The following is a 1,740-nucleotide window of genomic DNA, read 5'->3' as shown; positions in this document are numbered from 1 at the left end:
CAGGGTGCTGGTGGGAGTGGAGGCGGCTGCAGTGCGCTCCGCTCCCGCCCATCTGACTGAGCCCGCCCGCCCTCTGACTGAGACCCGCCCCGCCCCTCTGACCAGCCCCGCCCCGCTGACCCCACCCCCCTTCCCCGCAGTTACTGCTGGTCTTCTCTGCCTCGTGCTGTCTGTGTTCTCCACCATCAAGGAGTACGAGAAGAGCTCAGAGGGCGCGCTCTACATCCTGGTGAGCCCGCGCAGGGGCCGGGCGCCAGCGTCCCCACCCTGTCCCACTGCTGTGGAGCCTCTGAACCCTGGACCCGCCCCCTGTGCCAGCCGGGCCTCCTCCCGTGGACCCCATCCTCCACGCACGCAGAAGCCCTGCTTGACCGGCTCCTGCTGGTGGCCCCGTGGCCGCTCACGGCCTCCCCTGCCGACATCGGTGATGTTGCGGCGTCTGTCACAGCATTCCCAGCTCCCCCATCCTTCCCCCCAACACCCCAGCACCCAGTTATGCCCCACCCTGTGTCGTCACCGTGCCTGACGGCCCCCACCCCCACTGCTCCCACGTTCTTTTGTCGCTGGATCCCGCGGGCCCAGGTGGCCTCCTCCCCGGTGGAGATGGGGGTGTTCCCTGGGTGGGGGAACCCTGTGAGGGGCGTGGCGCCGCAGCATGCTTTCTGCGCTGCTGTTGGTGACAGGGCCCTCCCTGGCCCAGAATGCCCCTCTGGGGAGCGCTCCCTCCCTACCCTCTCCTGAGGCTGCCCCAGGCGGGGGTCGGCCCCCCACTGACACCAGCTCACACAGCACAGGATCCCCCACTGACCAGCTCAGGCCCCTGCCCAGCGGTGGTTCAGCTGCCGCCTCCCTGCAGGAGATCGTGACCATCGTCGTGTTCGGCGTGGAGTACTTCGTGCGCGTCTGGGCGGCGGGCTGCTGCTGTCGCTACCGCGGCTGGAGGGGCCGGCTCAAGTTCGCCCGGAAGCCCTTCTGTGTGATCGGTGAGGCCCGGCGGGGGAGGGGCACCAGCGGGGGGGGGGGGGGGGCGCAGGAAGGACCTCGGTGTCCGCGTGCGCCCCGGGGGGCCGGCGCCTGCCTGGGCGCCAGAGCGCGTGGTCATCGAGGCCTGAGAGGCAGGCGTTCCCGGGCGGGGCGAGGCGAACAGCGGGTTCCACGGGCGCCTTGCCGGTGACCCGTCTGTCCCTTTGAAACCGGAACCGCGGTTGGGGCCCTTTCCCACCCGCAGCCGGGGCGGGGCCGGGGCGCAGGGCCGGTTGCCTCACCGCCGCGTCCCGCAAACTTCATGGGGTTCGTCGCTTCCATCGCCGTGTTGGCCGCCGGTTCCCAGGGCAACGGGTTCGCCACGTCCGCGCTGCGCAGCTTGCGCTTCCTGCAAATCTGGAGGATGATCCGCATGAACCGGCGCGGCGGCACTTGAAAGCTCTTGGGCTCTTGGGTCTACCCGCACAGCAAGGTGAGCGGCGGGGGCGGCACCAAGGCGGGGTCGCTGGTCAGCAAAGCCGGCCGTTTGCTCCCTCTCTCTGCTCTCTGTGTTCACGGACGTGGGGGCTTCATGGCCCTCAATGCCAAAAAACCCCCACAGGGGGGGCTGCAGCCTCCCCGTCCTGTCCCGAACCCCTCCCCTGTTTCAGGAACGCCAAAAAGGCCTAGCCTCAGGCTCCATAACCAACTTCCGCATTTCCCATTGTCTTCCTGTCTGGGCCTGGATCAGGGCGTTTGTGGCCCAAAAAAAGGAAC

General features: G+C 69.0%; 1 protein-coding gene across 1 annotated transcript; it reads left to right on the top strand.

Moving 5' to 3' along the window:
* Positions 1–140: 140 nt before the first annotated feature.
* Positions 141–1,420, top strand: LOC105311570 (potassium voltage-gated channel subfamily KQT member 2-like; the record flags this gene model as incomplete). The annotated part of the gene is made up of 3 exons (XM_023527149.1): positions 141–229; positions 857–983; positions 1,281–1,420. Coding segments are annotated over 3 exons (356 nt in total), but the record flags the coding sequence as incomplete, so codon positions are not given.
* Positions 1,421–1,740: the final 320 nt, after the last annotated feature.

Source organism: Pteropus vampyrus, unplaced genomic scaffold, assembly GCF_000151845.1.
Source record: "Pteropus vampyrus isolate Shadow unplaced genomic scaffold, Pvam_2.0 Scaffold1000004986, whole genome shotgun sequence".
Classification (NCBI taxonomy): Eukaryota; Metazoa; Chordata; class Mammalia; order Chiroptera; family Pteropodidae; genus Pteropus; species Pteropus vampyrus.
The sequence above is the reverse complement of the archived record's forward strand: the minus strand, read 5'-3'. Positions and strand labels throughout refer to the sequence as shown.